General features: G+C 46.8%; 1 protein-coding gene across 1 annotated transcript; it reads right to left on the bottom strand.

The window, feature by feature from the left end:
• Nucleotides 1–1,333: 1,333 nt before the first annotated feature.
• SLC3A1 (solute carrier family 3 member 1) lies at nucleotides 1,334–18,943 on the bottom strand. The gene is made up of 10 exons (XM_032948047.2): nucleotides 18,005–18,943; nucleotides 12,032–12,211; nucleotides 11,383–11,525; nucleotides 9,715–9,840; nucleotides 8,354–8,473; nucleotides 7,490–7,614; nucleotides 6,827–7,028; nucleotides 5,562–5,738; nucleotides 3,794–3,913; nucleotides 1,334–3,262 (listed from the first exon to the last, which is right to left on the bottom strand). Exons 1-10 carry the CDS (start codon nucleotides 18,603–18,605, stop codon nucleotides 2,819–2,821), a joined length of 2,238 nt encoding a protein of 745 aa, XP_032803938.2. The 5' UTR covers nucleotides 18,606–18,943; the 3' UTR covers nucleotides 1,334–2,818.
• Between the last annotated feature and the right edge of the window lie 650 nt (nucleotides 18,944–19,593).

Below are 19,593 nucleotides of genomic sequence, written 5' to 3'. Positions count from 1 at the left end.
ACACCATACCAAGTATCATCCACGCTAGATATAACTGTCACCTAAGTAACCAAGTGATTGTTTGATTATTCGATAATTATCGGTACTGGCTTCCAAATAAATAATCGAGGCTTCCGAATAAATGTGATTTAATATGTAGGCATCAGCACGGTATCACAAAAGTTTAACGAAAATGTTAGGAATCGCAAGTTGTCTTTTCCGAATGCAATTGCATTAACGCTCGCCACTTTAAATATCACCGATTAAAGCCCAAGTGCGCTTGCCGAGGACTGACAACTCGTCAATTAGCCGGGCAGTTGTGGTGGTTATGCACGTGGCCTGTAATCCAACACTGTGGAGTCGGGCATTGGTGGATCGCACAAATGTCACGAAACTCCCTTCCCGTTTCCCGTGGGCGTCGAGGAGTTGTAGCCAGGCTCGCCAGGAGAATTCGGTACAGCAAAATAAAAGTGGACTACAGCCTGCTTAGTCTGTCTGGGATAGGGCAGTGTTCTTCCCTCATTTCCAGAGGAGGGGGCCGCTTTCACGGATAAGGCATTAGTGTGAGGGCCGCTACACCGCCTGCAAGGGGGGGGGGGGGTCACATCTGTTGTCTTATTATTCTTGGTTCTTTCGGTAAAGTCACGTTGAAGGGAAACAATAAAATATATATATAAAACAATAAAATTCTCACGACGTTTCGACTGCAACACAAGCCGTTGGTTTTCACACCTGATGATGGCTGCTTCTGTTGCAGTCGAAACGTCGTGAGAATTTTATTGTTTTACATATTTTATTATTTTATTGTTTCCCTTCAACGTGACTTTACCGAAAGAACCAAGAATATGAATCACTGCAGTCACGAAAGCTTTCAATCAAAATCTGTTGTCTTGTCTAGGGCCGCACATCGGGGAGGCCCGCACTAAAGGCCACCAGGGGCCGCCAGTGGACCGCGGGCCTTGCAATGAAGAACAATGGGATAGAGTGTTCCCCCCTCACGTGCATGGATTTTCTCCGGGTGTAAAAGTAATGAATTTGACGATAACGCCTGAATATGTAAAGGACTGCAGAGCTTAGCCAATTGTTGGCGCCGGTTCATCCCTTCCTTCTCGCGCCTCTGAGTCGTCCTCTCCCTACGAGAGAGAGCGAATACTGGGTGAAGCGCAGTCTTACAAGTTGACATTTTTATTAAATCACTACACTTATGGTGGCGCCCCGCTTCTAAAAACTCTTCACTGTCAAGAATCACGGATATGTCAGGCGCGTGCTGGAGCCCTGCAATCATCCAATACATGATTAAAATTACGGCAAAACAATGATAATAATGATCTTTAAAAAACAACCACAACCACGCTTTGCAAGGCTCCACGAATTGTTTATTTATAATCAGTAATCAACACACAAGTGCACTGCACAGATGCACAGCGAACACCACTGCGCACGGCACTGCTTGATTGCCAAACATCTGCTCTTAATGATGAGCACGAGTGAATAGATCACAGCGTCGTAAACTTGTACAGGAAACTTGAAGGCAGCGATTCCCCCCCCATCAAACTTGTAATTGGCTTTGTTAATTTGCAATTAGGAAAATAAACATTGTTGTCGAGGAAGCAGCAGAGAAGTTAATGTTTTGGTTAATATGCATAATTGGGGAATTTAAACCCATTTGTTAATTAGAAAAAAATTAGACAGCTTTCATCCTGTTTATCACAGGAGAAAAGAAAAGATAAATTATCAACCTTTTACAAGTTCTCAGTGTTTGTCCAAGGCGTCAATGAGAATTATCTACCAGAATATTTGTATGAGTCTCTGTAGCCTTTCTTTAACACTAATCCGAACTAAGAATGAGAATTCGTTTCAAAGTGTCTGACAGCGCCCAAAGATGCTGTGGCAGTGTTCCAAAATCAGAATTTGTAATCCCAATTGGGGAAAGACTCAGCCAATAAATCATTCCTCCAGTGACAAAAACAATTGTACCACTTCATGGGAAGACACCACCAGTGGTTGGCCTGTGAACAGATCATGATTTACCACCAGCAGAGATGAGGACTCGTGTGTGCACCCAATGACTCCGAATGGCGAATGCCCCACTTACATGGCACGTTCTGCGGTTGAAAAATCTGCATTAATTCATAGAGACTGACTACAACACAGAATGAGTGATCGCGTGGAATTTTGCTCGGTTGTTGGAGATTTAATGTTGAGAGATGGGATCCAATGATCCTTCTATTCAGCATTGTTATTATCATGCTGTATGTCAGAGGTTCTCAAATTCAAGTGCCCCCACAGCAAACATCAACCCAGTTCTTATTTCACTGTTTACTCATGTCCTGCAGATAAATATTAAATTCAACAAAGCACAGCATAGACATCTGATGATTGCTAAACCTCATGTGCATAGTAAATGTGAGATGAGCTATATTAGGATTACAATTTGAGAACCTCTGCACCAAACCTCAGCTGGTCTTTACATTTTTACCAAAACCACAGCCGGGTGCAATTTCTCAACATGCAATGTGGACGTCGCAGGAGCAGTTTTTGCAGGAGTTATCACACTGCAGTGTGAATCTGGCGACCTGAGTTTGATTCCCACCCACGGCCACTATCGACGGTACCACTTCACCAATCCACACAGACCATCGTGGTGAAGTGTCATCAAACAAAACCCCCATGACGTTACCGACACTTTGTGGTGAGGCCCCCACACATTGGTGAATCGACGAAGGCACGCGCAGTGAATTTGTTTGTTTTTAACATATACATCGCTGGCTACTTACGACTGCCACCATCAACTACGGTAAAAGCGAAAGATGTTCGAAGCGCCGCTGCTCTCTGGGGCTCAGCACTTGTAGAGGATGTCAAGAGGCTGCAGGTAGCACGCGCGCTGGGAGATGTAGCAGCTGCCTTTCTTCTCCTCGTCCAGGTGCACGGGCGTCCCCGTGTCGTACCGAAGCAGCAGCCCCTCGCCCGACTTCACGAGCACGCCGGCCAGGCTCACCTTCGCCCTGGGCCGCGTCGCGTCGGTGCTGACGCTCACGTAGCCCTCCTTGGGCCGCCCAGTGAGCATCTGCTGCAGGTCCACCGTCTGGTCCACGGCGCCCAGGTTGATGGCCACAACGTAGGTGGTCCGCACGCCGTCCATCTCGCGCGAGAACGCCAGCACGTCCGCCGCGGCGCCCGAGAGGAAGCAGGCCCAGCCGCGGTGCAGGGGCAGCTCGGAGGAGCGCATCTGGCTCAGCGTCTGGTACAGCCTCAGCATGGACGACTCGTCGCTCTTCTGCGCCTGTGGATGGAAGCACGGACTCCGCACGCTCACTTGTCCGTGCCATGATATGGCCAACCCTCGTCATTTCAGGTGGCACAGTACGAAACGCCATTCCCGAGAATTATTTTGGCACGCCGCAGCATCGGTTTCGTCTTATTATTTTGTCCCGATGGCAATTTGCGAGGAATGGATTATAGGAATATAGTGTGCGGTAACATAGGACTATTCTCTTGCACTTATACCATAGTGGCATCGCCTTACGCCGATAATCCCTACACCAAAGCCGGCCTAGCAGAATTCCTGAAAATATCGAGAGAGAAATTAGGCCAAACTTTCTGGACAATGGAGCAATTGTAGGTTATCAAGTTCCTCCGGCACACCCCTAATACCCTGAACTCTTCATACAGCTCGTGGAGAAAGAAAGAAGGGTGCCTACACGTGAAGTGTACGAACAACACGACTATAAAGGGCATTTAGAGAGCTCTCCGTTTGCCGGCTGACGATGAAACCCATCGCGTGACGAAACCAGGGCGAAGGTGCGCGACTCGCCTGCACGTTGCTTGTAAAGTTCGTGTTCACGGGCAGCCAGGTGGTCGAGCTGTTGCTGAACCCTGCACCTGTGGAGTTGTCCCAGTGCATCGGCGAGCGCTGGGGATCCCGGTTCCTCGCCTGACACAAACAGAGTACAAGGCAAAGGGGGGCAAACCACACGAGGCATCCCGGTAAGGGGGCTTGATTGTTGCATCCACACCAAAATGAGCACTTGCAGGGCACGGAGACTGTTGTTGACGACTACCCTCTTGATAATAGGTTTTTCCCCCCTTTTTTTTCTGGCAACAAAACAGCTGTGTTAAGATGTTAAAACACCAAACTGAAACCTTTCACGAGGAATCATGTCCGCATTAACCACAATGCCTGTGGTCAGAATGCAAACAAAAAACATACTCTGATAACATATGTGGCATTGTCCTTGAGCCCCTTCGCTTTGTCTCTCCTCCCCTTTTATCCACTCTCCTCTTCCCCGCCAATAAGGTATCTCGCTGAGTTTCCCCCCCAATCCTTTATCCCCCTTTTCCCGCCTTCCTCGCCAGCACCCCTCTACAATTATTTCTATGGCCGTGACCCATCGTCCTTTGCGTGACCCCCACTCTGAATCCTAAAGTCCACGCACAAACTCTATACATTTCACATATTCATACTGCGTAAGTTTTCGCGGTTCGTACCCTACGGCTCTCCGATCTGCTTTCCCGGTAGTACCGCGTGTCGATTGTCACGATGTCTGACGTTTTACTCCATGTGCTGGGAGCTTCTTCAGGAGCTGAATTCAGGGGCTGAGTTCAGGAACTGAATTCAGCACATGTGGCAAAACCTCGAGCATCGTGTCGAACAACTACGCAGTGCAGCCCGAAATCACGTCGGAGAACCATTAGAAATATTTACACGTGATGGCAGGAAAAGTGGGTCCTCAACAATGAGAGAATAAACAATTACCTATTTAATTGTGCAGGAATACTGCAGCATTAGTCACATGTTAACAACACATCTTGGGAAAGTCTGGTGTCCATTTACCCAGGATGGCCTCGTGTTGTTGGGCAAGCACAGTAAACACGCATTGTGGAACGTCATGCATTTCACAAGGGGGTGAAATGCATGATGCTTTTTTTGGCCATTGCCATAAACAAGTGGCATCTGGGAGGAAACCGGAGTACTCGGGAAAAAAAAAACCCACGCATACGAGAAGATAACTCATTTAAAAGCACAGCACAAATACAAGAATAGGTTTTTCCCCTTTTTACTGGCAACAAAACTGAAACCTTTTTATGAGAAATCATGACACTGCATTCACCACAATACTTGTGGTCAACATGCAAACGAAAAAGAAAGCTGTCTCTGGTGTGGACCAATCAGTTTCAAAGACAATGCCACACATATTATCAGAGTATGTTTTTTTTTGCATTCTGAACACAAGTATTGTGGTTAATGCAGACACGATTCCTCGTAAAAAAAGGTTTCAGTTTTGTTGCCAGAAAGAAGAGAAAAAAACCTTATTCTTATATTTTGGTACTGGCAAAGGAGGTCCCATGAAGCACAAATACAGTCGGTACACTTGCTCTACTGCCATTTCCGGGCCACCTTGCACACCAACGGGTTTGGCAGTTTCGCAAATCTGTGTGATCCACCGATCCTTGCATCCGAGGTACTGAATTAGGGGTGTGTGCCACCTATGCCCGTACTTTACACCTCATTAACACGCATCACTCGAACATCATTAGCACGATGACGAACACATTTGCTGAAGCAAGGCAAGCGAACCCACCGGGTATTTTTTCCCATAGGGGTCTTGTACGTCGTTCACGACGACGTTGGTCATTCCGATCTCCTCGCCGTAGTAGGTGACGGGCGTGCCCGGCAGGGTCAGCAGCAGCATGGTGAAGGCCCGCGCGTACTTTGGTTCCAAACGTGACGCGATACGGCCTATGTCCTGGTTTCCTACCTGCAGCAAACGCCAACAGAAAAAACAGAGATATGATTCATGGCGAATGCATGGCTACGTCAGGGGTCGGCAACCTGCGGCTACAGAGCCGCATGCGGCTCCTTAAGGACCCCTTCGTGACCGTTACTCATTGAGGACCACCGTCTCGTATCCACCACACGCATTACGGCTCTTGAAATATTGAGGGGTTTTTTTCACCGAATTCGAAAAAATGTTATTGTTATTTTGCTTGCCGACCACTGCCCTCGCTTAACAGATGGAGGTTGGGGGGGTCGGCCCACTCTAGCCCGCCAACACTATGAGGCTATAGGCAGAGACAGTTGAAATACATTTAAATTACCAATAAATGGAGTAATATACTGTAGATAGACGTTACCAATGAGCCCTGACTCATGTGATTTACTTACAAATTGCCGAATACTTTGAGTTGTGTTGATTGTGATATCAGCGACGTTACGAATGTAATGAAATGACATTTTTCCCGTCACATGTAATTCAGATACTACGAGAGAAAGGCGACCTTGGCGTCTTTACAGGCCTCAACACAACAGAGCCACTCGCCACCCATCGCACACAGCAATCATTAAGCGCCGTCGTGGAGAAAATGAGCAAGGAAATATTCTAAGCGGACGTAATCGCTCTCTCCCATATTTGTCTCTGTGGATTTAAAAAAATATATTTTTTTTAATTTACACATCACATCAGCCGCATGGCTTCCTGGAAAGTTCATATTTGTGTGTGTCTACGTTTAACTTATTTTGCACCGTAGGCAGCCAACCGGGCTAATTGGAGGTGCGGGGGTAGGACAACAAACTCAACACAAAAAGCAGTTCTAACAAAATGAGTTGTCAATCTAAATTATTTAAAAGTGCATAGCTCCAGTAACTTCCTAATATCGAAAGGAAGAGCATTCCAGACGGCCGCAGAAGCGCATCTGAAAGCGTGCGTGATGCTTTAATGAAAGCAAACCCCCGGTGTCAACATACAGCGTCTCATCGGCAGAATCAGCAGCTCACTTGAACCATTGCCGGTGAAATGTCCGATGTTCGCAGGCAAGGACCCATCCTGTTTCGAAACTTTCAACTCACCATCCAGTTGGGCCACTTGCTTGGGATCATGCCTTTCATCCACGTCTCGATGAGGTTGCGTGCCCTGCTGCCGGACGCGCCGTGCGGGAGGCTCACGAGCTGGAAGTTCAAAGGGAAGTCGGCCTCGTCCTGCAGCTTTGAACCATAGTAGCTCAGCGTCTTCTCAATCTCTCCCTCGTCGAAGGACTTTGTGGCCAGGAACCTGTTGGAGTCGCGTCGGGAGGAAGACTGTTAGCCGGGAGCACGGTGCTTTTCACTGGAGTCGAATAAAATAATAATAATGATGATGATGATGAAGTTAACTTGTGACATGCCGCACGGTTTTCGCTCACTCTCTACGAAAGAGACAGAACGACTCAGAGGCGCGAGGAACCACAGGCAAGCAGGAAGACAGCCACGCGATGAGCCAGTCCCCAAGCCCGGCCGCCTTTGTCTCCCTAGTGGCGATGTTTACACACCGCACCAGGTACTAATTTGAAGCTGAGTCGACCTCGGGGAGGCCCAGGACCGGTTCAGACAACCCTCACTGATGATGGCCTTGAACGGGAATCGAACTCGGATCTCCAGGTGCGTAGCGCAGCGCACGAACCGCTACACTCCCCACGCACGCACGCACAAGCGTGCACGCGCATGTTCACCGACGAAGCGCACGCGCACGCTCACCTGTACTTCCCCGGCTCGTTGCTGTACTCGTCGAGGATCGCACGCCAGTTGCGCACCATGTCGTGCAGGCCGGGCTGCGTCGTAGTGAAGTCGTGGTGCAGCTCTTCATAGTGCTCGATGGTGCTCTGCTCACCGTTGCGAGCGGCACAAACAACCCCATCAGCTGCCACTGCTTAACAACGACGTCCGATAAAACGCGGTTCGCACCTCCCATTAGCGCGGTTGGCTGTGTATGGTGCGATAGACGTTCAACATACATACAACAGCGATAATAACTGAAAGCCCTTGTTTAATCCACCGCTGGATGACGATCATGTCGGTCACAGGGGTATTTCACTGTGTTGGTCAGTGGAGGGTGTGGGCTGGGATCCAGAACCAGTTCAGATGTCCCTCGCCCATTCATCTTAGCCGTGGCCAGGAATCAATGGTAGATACCACACCGATTTATAATCACCCTCTTACACGATTAAATATTGTGAAAGCGACGGCCCCATATCTCACAGAGGACAGGGTTCAGAGGTTGAATTCGTGTATTGAGATTGGTGGTGAGACATGCAGAGCTTAGATTTCATGACGGTGTGTACGGGCGGATTGCATCGCTTAAGTAAGTTGGCTGACCCATTGTCTTACGCTATAATTTATCCCTGTTATTTAATTGGGACTATCTATAAATGGATCACCCTGTATAACTCGCTGAGAGGCACCAACAGTTGTAACGGAATTGAGGGTAAATTTAAAAAAAAGGTACAATGTGAGGGCATCCACCTCTATGATACTGGTGTGACGTGAGATTATCATATCAATATTTACATTTATCTGAGCGTTTAAAAATACACATTTTTACATTGTTACTCAAATTCTCACCGGGTCCTGGGCCAAGTTGACTTGAACCTCATTTCTTAGGTGATCAGCCTCCAGCAACCACTTCACGTTATCCACAATGAAGCCATCAACGCCCTTCTTCAGCCAGAACCTTAAGACTTCCTGCAAGACAGAATGGAGAAGAATGGAGAAAGACTGCAACATAAACCTGCTGTTTTGACGATACTCGTCTGTCTTGATGGTACTCGCCTGTGTTGATGGTACTGGTCTGTGTTGATGGTACTCGTCTGTGTTGATGGTACTCGTCTGTTTTGATGGTACTCGTCTGTCTTGATGGTACTGGTCTGTTTTGATGGTACTCGTCTGTTTTGATGGTACTCGTCTGTGTTGATGGTACTCGTCTGTGTTGATGGTACTCGTCTGTGTTGATGGTACTCGTCTGTGTTGATGGTACTGGTCTGTCTTGATGGTACTGGTCTGTCTTGATGGTACTCGTCTGTCTTGATGGTACTCGTCTGTGTTGATGGTACTCGTCTGTGTTGATGGTACTCGTCTGTTTTGATGGTACTCGTCTGTGTTGATGGTACTCGTCTGTGTTGATGGTACTCGTCTGTGTTGATGGTACTCGTCTGTGTTGATGGTACTCGTCTGTGTTGATGGTACTCGTCTGTTTTGATGGTACTCGTCTGTCTTGATGGTACTCGTCTGTCTTGATGGTACTCGTCTGTGTTGATGGTACTCGTCTGTGTTGATGGTACTCGTCTGTGTTGATGGTACTCGTCTGTCTTGATGGTACTGGTCTGTCTTGATGGTACTCGTCCGTCTTGATGGTACTCGTCTGTGTTGATGGTACTCGTCTGTCTTGATGGTACTCGTCTGTGTTGATGGTACTCGTCCGTCTTGATGGTACTCGTCTGTGTTGATGGTACTCGTCTGTGTTGATGGTACTCGTCTGTCTTGATGGTACTCGTCTGTTTTGATGGGACTAGTCGGTTGGTACCGGCCAGGTGTCTAAGTGGCAGAACGACTATATTAGAATCAGACAGTTGCACCACTTATTGGGGAAGTCAACAGCGGTTGTCCTCTGGATAGACTCGCCCTTGTCATAGGAATGTGGACCCCCCCCCATTGACTCGGAGTTATGTACAGGAGATGAGCACTGCCTCAATGTCCATATGAGAAATACATTAATTTGACTACATATACATTGATTGTGGCTTGCAAACAGTTTGTTAGAGCAGGTAGGAGATACGTGAAGATCTAATGGATGGGAACCACTGCTTTAAGCCTTGTACAGCAGCAGCCCAACCCGTGGCTGTGGTAGCTCTGAGCCTCCGTTCTTAAGAACACGCCGCTTTCTTGCCGGTCACGATAGCGAGCTCCTTGACGCTGTTCCAACTCACCTCCAGATCTTTCTGCACGTCAGCGTTGCGGAGGTTGAGGTCTGGCTCTTGCGGCAAAAATTGATGGAAGTAGCATTGGTCCCTTACGTCGTCAAACGTCCACGCCGGCCCGCCAAACACACTCACCTGCCAGAGAAAAGAACTCGATTGTCATCGTCATCGTTATCAGCGTGTAGCCAGAGGTTGCTTTAGCACGTAGAGCACAGGCTTCAAATAGACAAGGTCAGAACAGTGACTTAACTATAAAGGGACATGGGACATATTAGCAAGCTATGGCTGGGCAGACGTTTTCTACAATGATGAGTAAGAGATGGCCGATAAAACAAGATTAGGTGTCAAGCTGAAAACAAATCCTTAAAGATGAAACTTTTGATAGCTTTCTACTTACAGTAGCTGTATCAATCTAGAGAGATAATTTGCATCAACAGACAGACTTTATCATTATTAAATTGGTTCGCGTCTCAGCTAGTGGTTGAGGCCTATCCTGTGTTTGTTGCCTGGGCTGTTTGATAAGCATTTTTTTTTTCATAATTGTAAAACGTGCAAACTTAGGAGTGGAACAAATGCAATGAATCACCGATTAATCTTGATTCTTAATCTCACGATGAATGCAACACACCATTTGCGCGTGAGAATCAACGTCTTTCAATTCACGTTTGGAGGAAGTCAAGGAAAAAAAGCAATGATAACCCACGTTTATTTTGAATCATGTATGTCAGCTGTACTGGAAGAATTTAAAATCCGATGTTGATATTTGTTATATCTCACCTCAAATGGTGACACATTGATCTGAATAATGTATTTCTTTGTCCACTTAACCTGCCTATTCTCAACAACAGCCTACTTTATGGGAAATTCGATTTCGTGGGTGAACAGCTTTTTTTTCAAGCACATACTCCAATTTACGTTGCGCGAAATGGATTCACGTCACCCACCTCTGCAGCCACTAGGGGCGCTACCAATACTCACAACAATAATACACATTACAGTAGACTGTTACGTGGTTTATCCAATTTGCGGATTTAACCGCGCGCCTGAGATTTTGGCATAAATGAATAACTCTTGGAAATGTGTATTACAAGTCACGTGCTTAAACCGAACAAATATGTGCTCCGGTTAATCCGAAACCCACTTGATCGCCACTACAGTACAGTAGTTGCATATCTTTACAACAGTGAGTGGAGTTTTATTTTTATTGGCGTGGCTCGTCTATTTAGTGGGTGGAATGACAACACTTTCCTGCGTGGGAGCAGGAAAGTGTTACCACTGAGCACGCGCATCGATCGGTCGTCGGTCGATCGTTAGTATACCGATATTTGTGGCTCTTGGCATAGAGATCCGCGGAAAATGAATATTTTTGGATTTTCCGCGATTTTGAATTATCCGTCCTCCCCGTCATTAGCGCGAATAATTGAGAGTGCTTGTGCACAACGAAAACTCAACACATTGGTCAATAACACCATGGCCTTAAAAGAAAACTAAATAGTCACCATTTTGGGAAATGGCCCTTACTCATAACACATAAATAGTAAAAAAAAAGTAACTTGATATTTTTGGATCAGGACCCTGAATCTCGGAAATTCATCACATTACCGGAGTGCATCATTCCACTCCTACTCAGCATGTTTCACGCGCAGTGCTCGGAAGAGCCCAGCATTGTTCGCTCACCCAGTTGTTTGGGGGAGTGCCTTTGGTGCAGTTTCTCCATATGTAGTAGTCGGCGTACGTGCCTTCCCTGTTCCTGCTCTTGTTAAACCAGCCGTGCTGGTCACTTGTATGGTTGGGGATGTAGTCCAAGATCAGCTTCATGTCTGAGTTCACGAAAGGTATCGGCACATACACGCTTGTGTTATGTTACAAATGCACATAAGTTACATTACATACACACTAAACGTATACACATAGATACATGCATATATATGTACAGCCCTTTTGTTAATCCACTGCTGGATGAGGACCTGCACATGCCATGACTAGGATCTCACCACGCTCGTCAATGCGGATTGGTGAAGGTGGGGGGAGCACGGACGTGGGAACATATAAGTTCAGTACAACGATGGATTTTTCTGAGCTCCCCTCTGCTGCGAACCTCATAGCCACCTATAACACCTGTGTTGTGCATGGTGGTGGTCGCACATCCAAGCGCCGTCCAGGCCCCACCCTGCTCAGTTTCCGAGAGGTGACAAGATCTATTCCAGGTGATTTGATTCAATGGCATACACTCCACACAGACACGGAATAAACGGATAATTACAAAACGCGTAGAGCGATGCGCACGCTGGTACGTGTAAGACACCGTTGGTGTGTGGCTCCTCACCTTGGTCATGAATGGCAGTAATCAGGTCCTCCACGTCATTCATGCTGCCCAGCAGAGGATCCACACCCAAAAAATCGCTCACGTCCTGCCCCTGCTCGACTTGAGGAGACGTGTAGAAGGAGCTGATCAGCACGGCTTTGATGTTCAGATATTTGAGGTGGTCCAGCTTCTCCTTGATGCCTGCAGTCACAGCGAAAAGCAACGGGAGGTTCCATTCGCGCTGCACTTGGACAAACGAACGCCACGTTCCCATTGTCACGGTGGCGAGATGATAACTACCTCGCCTGATATGCAGGAGGTCATGGGTTTGATCCCAAGCCTGACGCCTGCTGTATCATTTGGAGTTTTCATGTCTCTCTCACTATGGTCGCTTGGAATTTTTTTCCAGGTCCTCCGTTTTTTCCCCTCCACATTTAGAAGCATGCATTTAGAGGATTTGGCTAATGTAAATGTCCACATAATAAGCCACTTCGTTGAGCTATCATTTGTGGCCAGGTCGCTTATGAAAAAGGGCTGTGTAGCTAAGTGGGCCTTACTTGGTAAAAATATAATTAATACGATGAGACAAGAATGTCTGTCCCGTGCGTGACGTCACTCCACATGCTGCAGCCCCTCGTCATTAATATTCATGAGCGGATGATGTCACTCCACATGCCGCAGCCCCTCGTCATGAATATTTATGAGCGGGTGGATTTTTACACTTACGCAGAAGGTCGAGCGGAAATTTAAAAAATCGCAAATTCTAAGTTTGACATTTATTTATTGAAAGTGAATTTAATAAATAATTACACGCAACAACAAAGTGGATTTGGTGTCTTTATTTATTTCTTAAGCCCTTGAGACAAAAGGTAAGTCTATTTTATGCTTCTACATTATGGTAAAATAGACATTTCTCGGTGATTTTCCAGATATTGTATCGAATTCAAATTTATTTCAACCCCAGCGACCGAAAGCAGAAGAGAATACAGTATCAGAGCAGTGAATTTGAACAAGTTGAAGGTCAGTTATATACAGTGCTACAGTGAACTGCAGTGAAGTGTTTTATGACGTACTTTAGTGCAAGAATCACTGCTATTAACACAGTGCTAGAGTGAAATGCAGTGAAGTGTTTGATGACATAGTTTCGTGCAAGATTCACTGCCATTAAATTTACACACAAGATACAATTATACTCTGCTCAATTTTTTCGTAAATATTACAGCTTCCGTCCAAGGACGGGAAAACAAGCTGGCAGTTAATAATTAGTTTGCAATCCCTCTGGAGAGGAGAGTACGGCACCAGAAAAGGACACCCTCTGAAACGGCCGTGACATCATATGGAATCGACGCAGAGGAGAGATGCTACTGCACTACCAGTAACATGTTCTTACTGAGATCAACTCCAGCGTCTTGTTTTCTTTTATTAAACACGCACCAGAAATGTACAAAAATAGCAGCCTAAAGTCGTGGAAGCCTGGGAAAAAAGCAATCCTGGGATTTCCATGGCTCCTTGGCTTCGTGTGGATAATTAACAGAGGAACCACTACTAGTTTTGTATAAAACTTAATAGGCCTGGGTGGTTAATATTCTCAAAAACACGCCAGTATTCCGAGCAAATTACTAAGCTTGCAAAAAAATATATCCATTATTGCTCGATCCATAACTCAAAAATATATATGTAAAATCCCTTGAAAGTAAAAAAACAGTCGTACAAATAACACTACAGCACGCTATATATCACAGGCACCAAGGCCTCAATGGCAATTGAAAATATTTTCATGGATTCTCATCTGGTTAATTAATGTGAAACAAAATCATTAATCGAACAATTTATATCTGCCATATATTTTAGATGTATGTTTTTTAGTTTCTTCCCTGCATTATTCAGCACGTTGCACGTAGAACAAGCATATTCTAACGTACAAGCACGCGGATCCAAACTGATGCAAGGATTTTTCACTGAGTAACGACACACCACATCCAACGCATGCGAGCAACACCCCACAATGGGACCTTTCGTGTCCACATTCCTCCAGAAGCAGCTTAGAAAGCAGGCTAAGCAGAGTATTTAAAAGAAAAATATAATTCTATTAGAAATCTACAGCCACCTGTCAATCCACAGCTGTATGGTCTCCGGTGTCGGTTATGGCGGTTGTTTGACCAAACTTCACCATACTGATCAGTGTAGTACTTCACCATACTGATCGACAGGAATGTATGCAACTTTGTAAATTGTAACTGTGTACTTTATGTTATATATTGTTTGTTGTAACTTGCTGACCCACCCCCGACTGGACGTCTGTAAAAAGAGCTTAATAGCTCATCGCATTTCGCCAGGATAAACACAGATTCTGATTATGAATAAAAATTCTGATTATGATTATTTGGTGATTCTTTGTCGGCAGTGGTGCACAAGCACAAATAAAAAAAACAACCCAACACATTTGTCCGTAACACTGTGGCCATAAGAAAAATATATAAGTGATATTTCGCTTATTTTGTGCTATGAAGGGCCATTGCCTGAAACGTCACCATTATATATTTTTATTTGAAGTCAGTGTTACTGATTAATTAGGGAGTTTTTTTTTTAATCAATGCAGGTTGATTACTGGTTCAGATATCACTTACCAATGATGTTAAACATGGCCTGAAATCGAACTCAGGTCACCGGGTTCAAAGCACGATGTGCTAACCCCTACTCCACCTGCATGTATATTTAGTAACTTATCTCGAAGTAGTATAATAGATTGTGATTATGAAAGTACATTGCATGGAACGATATGAACTATTGGCTAACCAACCACACCTAATAATTACCCTACCCCTAAAGTTAATGTTTATGTGTTTTTGATGGCAGGTTGAAGTTTGGCCCTGTTTGTAAAGTTCGGAATTACTAGGGTGTCAGCAAGTTCACATGGCAGTTAATTTACTCGTTCAATACCTTGAGTAGGATTCTACAGAAAATATAATAACTTACATTTATAAGGCATATTTAATCCACAGACCCCCAACGTGCCGTGGATGGAAATCAGGAAATAAACAGAACCAGGGTAAACTGCCAGAAATAGGGGGTAAAGGACCAATTCAAAGAGGGGAGTTTTTAAGACATACTTTAAATAGCTCGAACGACTTTGATTGTCTTATTACCAAAGGCAAAACGTTCCATAGTCTGGGAGCAGCACAGTGGCAAAAGTCCAATCAGCCCAGGAACAGAGCCTTAACCTCGAAGTCCTCGGAAGAAGGCGATCCGTAGATCTCAGGGACCTCGTTGGAGAGTAAACCCATTTGACTTCCTTATCACAAGTGCCTGGTCACGAAGGACTTTTGCAACATTCCAGACATCATTGAAACAGTGCACACCGCTTTCTTAAGCTACTTATTGCAGGGGTGGTTTTTTCTCTCTCTCAAATAAACTGGATTATCGGAGTTTGTAATAATTGACCACTGTGGCAAAAAAATAAAACGCCTGACTCCGAGAACAAAGGACAACAGTGGTGAAAATCTAAAACATATTTCTAAACTCACTGGTAAGTTCACACCTGACCAATGCTAAGCTGAAATTAGCCTATTTCTGAAGGCAATGTATGTAAGACAAATCAAGCATACTCATGGGTTGTGTAACACTTCCTAGAGAATGATGGAAGTCAATGAGTAATTCGCCGCCAGAGCAAAATGCATTTGCAGATTTGCAAAAGCTATCATTCGATTTTCTTTGGGTTTGTCTGCAAAATTTGGGAAACGCTTTGATAAATTCGGCCGGTTTTCAAAAGGGTAAGTCTCCTAGTAGTGACAACTTAATGTTCAAGTTCAGTTAATATTGGCTGGTGTTCACAAGTGTTATATTATATTGCCTCCCCATTATGGACGAACAGAGCTAGTGCATAAATATATTCAGCCTTACTTTGTAAAGCATAAAAACACACATGATTGCAATATTCTATAGTTTGGGGAATCGAATGTTTTAGGGTGGAAACAAATAGGCACATGCCTCGTGTGGCCACACTTGTATTTCCAACGTTATTAAACACCCATCCTGTGTTTTCATGAGTACATTTCTGACTGGGAGTATTATGAACATGGTTCATCTATCGTATAATCTGTCCAGATTCCATAATACTTCTCTGTGTTTCATAGAAACACAAACCCATACCAGAATACAATAATACTAATAACAATCCATTTTGTTTAAATATGTAATGTGTATACATTTGTGTATCGTGTGGCCTATAATACGTAACTCTGGTGGGAGGTAAGGGGAAAAAAAATATCCGTTGAGTGTGAATAGTATATTTGTAATTTTTCAATCAAATTCGTGAATTCAAAATAAGTCCTGAAATACGTTACAATGTCACCGTCAATTACAGAGCAATGTTCTTAATTCTAAGCATGAGTAAACGTTCGATTAAAATAAAAATTGCGGCTGAACTTCACCGCCGACCCCTAGAATCATTTCTGCGCTGCACCACACAATCACAGTGGAAATTAGGAGGCTAAGAGAGGGCCGACTTTCCATTGTGTCGAGGCGAAGCAGTCCCAGTTTTTTTATCACATGCCATTTAGGCCGCGGGTCCCGTGCTGCCAGGGCTCTGGAAGCTTTCTCTATCCCACACTGCACAAATCACGTGACCCTCATTGCACACGCACTGCACGTGGTCGTTGAGATTGTGTTACAGGTGCAACGTTTATTTCAGATATATTTACATTTGTTTTTCGAACTCCTATGCTTTGTAAAGCGTTTTCAACAATGGCAGCTAATTTGTTTAAATCGGTCAGCGATTGTCACACTTTTAAGGCATGACAGACTTCATCGTTATGACTTAGAGATACTGTATTTATTTTCACTGCTGGATGATAGCCTCCCTACGCCGTGTCAATGATGGAGGAGGGTTGTTTGACCGATCATGTGGAACGGACAGCGGGACAATGCTGAAGAACATTCTGCGACACTCGCCACTGATGCAAGCCGTGGCGAGGAATAAAACTCAGGTCGCCACTGCTCCAACCATATCGATGTGCATCGCTTAGATTCCTATCTGTAATGCACCCTCGTACTGTTGGGACTCCGGCCTCGTTATGGGCATACGCAGCACATACAGAAGCTAATTGTGTAACGGGGATAGCACAAGCGCTGCCGTGAAATCACCCTGAATGCGCGGGTTGAGTTGGGTTATAGTGTTTGGATCGGTGACCACCGGCACCTGCCAGGAGTTGTAGGATGGGGCCCAATTGAGGTGTGACTACGAGATGGCAGTGCTGAGTGTCACCCACACCCTCGTATACGTGGTGGGTCTTCTCCGGGTTCAAAACAAAGGCAAACGCTAATACATGGAATTGACCAAACATCCCAGCGCAACTACACTTTCCTGGGTAAACTGGCATTGACAGGCCTCGCACCGTCTCACTCCTACACCCGGCAGGCCAACGATCCCTCGGGCTTACGGCCACTTTCATTGTCACGTTAAACTATAAAGCGCAGGCAGGTAGTCACCTGGGCGATGCGTTGCACAGGCCAAAACGCTCACGAAGACGCGCAACTTCAGTCATTGCCTGCCTGCAATTGCTTTGCCAACTTCTGAGCGATCAGTTGCGCGCCAGAGAGGACACGAAACGGCGTGGTCGGGGATTGCAACGACCAATCGTGCTTCGCAAAATGTGCAGAGCACGTGCACGTGATAAAACGCCTTGCTACAAATCGCTGAGCAGATCGATGCTTTCAAGTAAGCCTTGTCTGCCATCCATTGGAAGCAACCCTCCCAAGTGAAACACGGATACGTTGGGCCAACGTTGATCGAAACGGTTCCACACGCACGCTCCAAGGTTGGCGCAACGTTTATTTGCTGCGTCCACATCGACGATTAAGGTGTGGACCCGGATCAGGGATTTAGAAAGGTGGTGGGGCGGAAGGTGCTGGGCTCAGCCCCTCCATGGACCCCCGGACGCTACGGGTGCTGCCACAAGGGTCTCCTCGCCCGCTCGTCCCTTTGCACCCTCTCACCTTTGAGGTCGCCAACCCCGTTCCCGTCGGCGTCGCGGAAGGATCGCGGGTAGATCTGGTAGACGGGGCTCGCCTGCCACCAGTCGAGGCAGCGCGGAGACAGCGCGATCACCGCCACGGTGGCCGCCACGAGCACCACCGTGGCCACCACGATGAGCCAGAAGATGACATCCCGGGTGACGCGGTAGCGCTTCTTGTTCGAGTACTGCAGCAGCACCTCCTTGGGCATGCCCGCGTAGGGGCCCTTCTCGCGCGGCACCTCGTCGCCCATCTCCATCGCGTCCAGATTGTCGTACTTCGCCTCCTCGTGTCCCCCGGCCGTCGAGTTAACGTCGTCGTCCTTTCCGGGACACGACGACGACGGCGGCGGCGGCCCCGCAGCAACCGCCCGTACCGCCGCCGACTGGGGCGCGGCAGGCCCGTCACACGGCGACCCCGCGCGGCCTCCGTCGACGGCGCTCCTCTTGCCCGCCGAGCTCGCCGAGGACCTCGAGGATGCCGGGGACGCCTTGCCCGCCAGCTCCTCCTGCTCCCCCTCCTCCTCCTCCTTGGTGAACGCGGCGTTCTCGACGCCGTTCTCCCGCGCCGAATCGGTCGCCATCGTTGTGATACGCGCGACGCGTTTAAATCTTCGATAAGAGAGTGAGAGAGTGTGGGTGTTGGTGGTGGTGTGTGGGGGATATATGCGGCGCGCGGCGGAGTTGAACGAAGAGATTTTTTTTTTGGCAAGAAGACCCAGGGGGGGCGATTCGGTGCTGCCGGAGAGCGAGCGAGGGAGCGAGAGAGCGAGGGAGCGAGCGAGAGAGTTTGTTGATCAACAACACGCAGCCAAAGTGAGGCACCGATTGCGCACTCGCGTCAAGGGGAGGGGGTTTTTACGCGCGAGATTTTTACAACCTCCCACCCCGCAACCCTACGTCGTGACTCCCAAGATGTAGTCACCTACTTCTATTGCTCGCCACCACGACCACCACCCCCCCACCACCACCACGCCAAGGATCAAAGGTCGCGCGCCGCGAAGCCGGACGGGGCGCGCGCTCGGCCACTGCGGCGCGCGGCGCGGCCTTTGAGCCGCCACCGACGCCGCCGTTGGTGCGTCCCGCCGACCGACGGCGTTTGTGTTGTTGATAGCAAGGTGCAGGGTAGTCGACGCTTCGGGTAACGGTCCTTTCGTCGGGGTCTTCGTGGCAGAGGTTCGAAGGGGCGTTGCGCCGAAACGTCGTCTGTTATATATTTATATATATTTTTTGGGTTAACTATTATGGCTGTTATGAACGAATGTGTTGAGGTTTTTTTCGTTGTTTTTTTTCTAATTCGTCACTGCGAACGCAAAAAAAAACCTTTCGTTCGTTAAAATTATGCAGTGATTATAAACTACTCAAGAGTTGTATATATATATTTTTTAAAAAAGGTTAAGCGCGTTAAAACATCTCTGAATGGAACTCCTCTTCGACTGTAAACATAGTTTTAGCGCACAGCGGTAACCGGCAAAATTCAACGTTGGACGTGACCGCCGTCTCCTGCGTAGCGCAATCCATCACTTGGTGGTGGTGTGTGTGTGTGTACGGTGCACTGTTGCACGTGCTGGC

The sequence above is a fragment of the Petromyzon marinus genome, chromosome 6 (genome assembly GCF_048934315.1).
Source record: "Petromyzon marinus isolate PM22_M1 ecotype Great Lakes invasive population chromosome 6, UKy_Petmar_22M1.pri1.0, whole genome shotgun sequence".
In the NCBI taxonomy this organism is placed as follows: Eukaryota; Metazoa; Chordata; class Hyperoartia; order Petromyzontiformes; family Petromyzontidae; genus Petromyzon; species Petromyzon marinus.
This window is presented reverse-complemented; position numbering and strand designations above follow the sequence as displayed.